General features: G+C 34.9%; 1 protein-coding gene across 2 annotated transcripts in view; it reads left to right on the forward strand.

Annotated features, from left to right (window-relative positions):
• LOC106876113 (uncharacterized) overlaps window positions 1–1,698 on the forward strand; it is a 187,355-nt gene extending 185,657 nt beyond the window's left edge. For both annotated transcript variants that reach the window (XM_089343366.1, XM_089343367.1), the window contains exon 7: window positions 211–1,698. In XM_089343366.1, coding sequence (XP_089199492.1) covers window positions 211–1,114 — 904 coding nt within the window. In that variant the 3' untranslated portion in view covers window positions 1,115–1,698. The remainder of the gene's footprint in view (window positions 1–210) is intronic.
• The last annotated feature ends 265 nt before the right edge of the window (window positions 1,699–1,963 follow it).

A 1,963-nucleotide genomic window follows, 5' to 3' on the forward strand; every position in this document is an offset into this window, starting at 1 on the left:
AGAATAAAAGAATTTTAAAGATATTTTTAAAAAAGTGAATCAACACAAACCTGATGTTTTCCTTCCTATTTTCAGCTGTTTATTTTTAAAGATGCTTTATGTTATAAATAATCTTTAATTCAATTTTTAATCTTTTTCACACACATACACATATAGTAATTAACTTCATTTTCATATGTTTATCTGATTTTCATTTTTGAATTTTTGCAGGAGAAGTAAGAGAAGAAGAAGAAAGAACAATCCAGTAGCAGCCAAGGATGCTGCTGTACAAACCCTGGTTTCTCGGAACATAGAAAACGTCCGGCATGCTAATGGAATACTGCCGTTGCAATGTTCAGACAGACACCACCCAGCTATACAGGAGGGCTACAGTCATGTTGCCGATGAAGTTCCATTCCCAGAAGCAGCCAAAATGATTGACGCCACAGTCGGCACTTGTGAAGCCTATACTGAGGTTGATGAAGGACAAATAGGGACCGTCAAGCCCTTGTCCGATAGATTTCGATACCATATTGTTCGTTCTCTGCCTGCTCTGCCTGGGAAAAAGTCATCATCCAACGATGAATGGACATCTACCAGATCACGGGGTTCTAGTAGCCGTGCTTCGATTGGTAGTGAAAATGACTATCAGAAAGCTATCTATGAAGAAATTCCTGATTATTACGTCTGCAAAAAGAATCCTTCGAATTATTCTCCTAGAGTGTCAGAACCAAGTTCCGTAGAAACAGATTCAGGAATTGAATCTGAAGACAAAATAGCTCGCAGTCGTTTGGAACGTATTCAAAATCTAACGAATCCTGGTGCTTCATCTTGTAATATTAATCCTAATCTTAATGCTAATACCAATTCTTCATCGTCGTCAACGTCATCTTCGTCATCTGCGTCTCACAAATCTCCCCCAATTCCAGCACTCAATCCAAGAGGTGAAATTAAATCAGACGACATGTCACCAGATGTAACAGATCCTAAATATCATGTGATAGAAAGGAACTGCACACAAAATAATGTCGGAGAGACAAACTGTAGAGGACATTCAATCGCCAGATCTGGTGATGATGGCTTAGTGTTATTAGAAAATGAAATATATGAGCCATATTATCAACAGACAGACTGAAAATACGAGTGAATGTGTGTGATAAAATATCTGTTCTTTAATAAAGAAAACTTGCTTTAAAATACAAAAAACATCACCACCAATTTACCAGTATTTCACAATGAAAAAACCCTGTTTCCTCCATGATTATTAAGAATTAACAGGAACAAAATGTAGGAAAAACTGGTCAGGATTTTCATGTCACCGCTTCACAGCTTTCTTGTATTTCTTTAAAACAAAAACAAAAAAAAACATGGCTGCCAGATTGATGCTGGTCATGTCTGGGTTTCGAAAAGTATATTGAGTATGGCGGAAAATGCAAGGAACGAATGAATGTGTGAATGAATGAGTATATGAATGAATAACTCAGTGAATGAATTGATATATAGAATAGAATGGAAATGACGGTGACTGGTAACAGAAATAATTGCTTAAACTAAGCAGAAATGTATTGGCTTATTGTGCCACATGTACATGCACACACTTACATGCAGAAATGCACACACATGTGCACCATACACACATATGCACTTCACCTCATATATGTGTGTGCGTGTGTGTGTGTGTGTGTGTGTGTGTGTGTATATATGTATATATATGTATATATATATATATATATATATATATATATATATATATATATATATATATATATATATATATATATACACACACACACACATTCATATATGTGTGTGTGTGTGTGTGTGTGTGTATGTATGTATGTATGCATTTATTTATATATGTATTTATAAATACACATATATAGACATGCACACACATATATATACATATACGTATGTACAGAAGAAATATATACATACATGTATGTGTTTGTGTGTGTGTGTGTGTCTGCAAACAAAAAAAAAG

This window comes from Octopus bimaculoides, chromosome 27 (genome assembly GCF_046866305.1).
Source record: "Octopus bimaculoides isolate indiv1 chromosome 27, ASM4686630v1, whole genome shotgun sequence".
NCBI classification, from domain to species: Eukaryota; Metazoa; Mollusca; class Cephalopoda; order Octopoda; family Octopodidae; genus Octopus; species Octopus bimaculoides.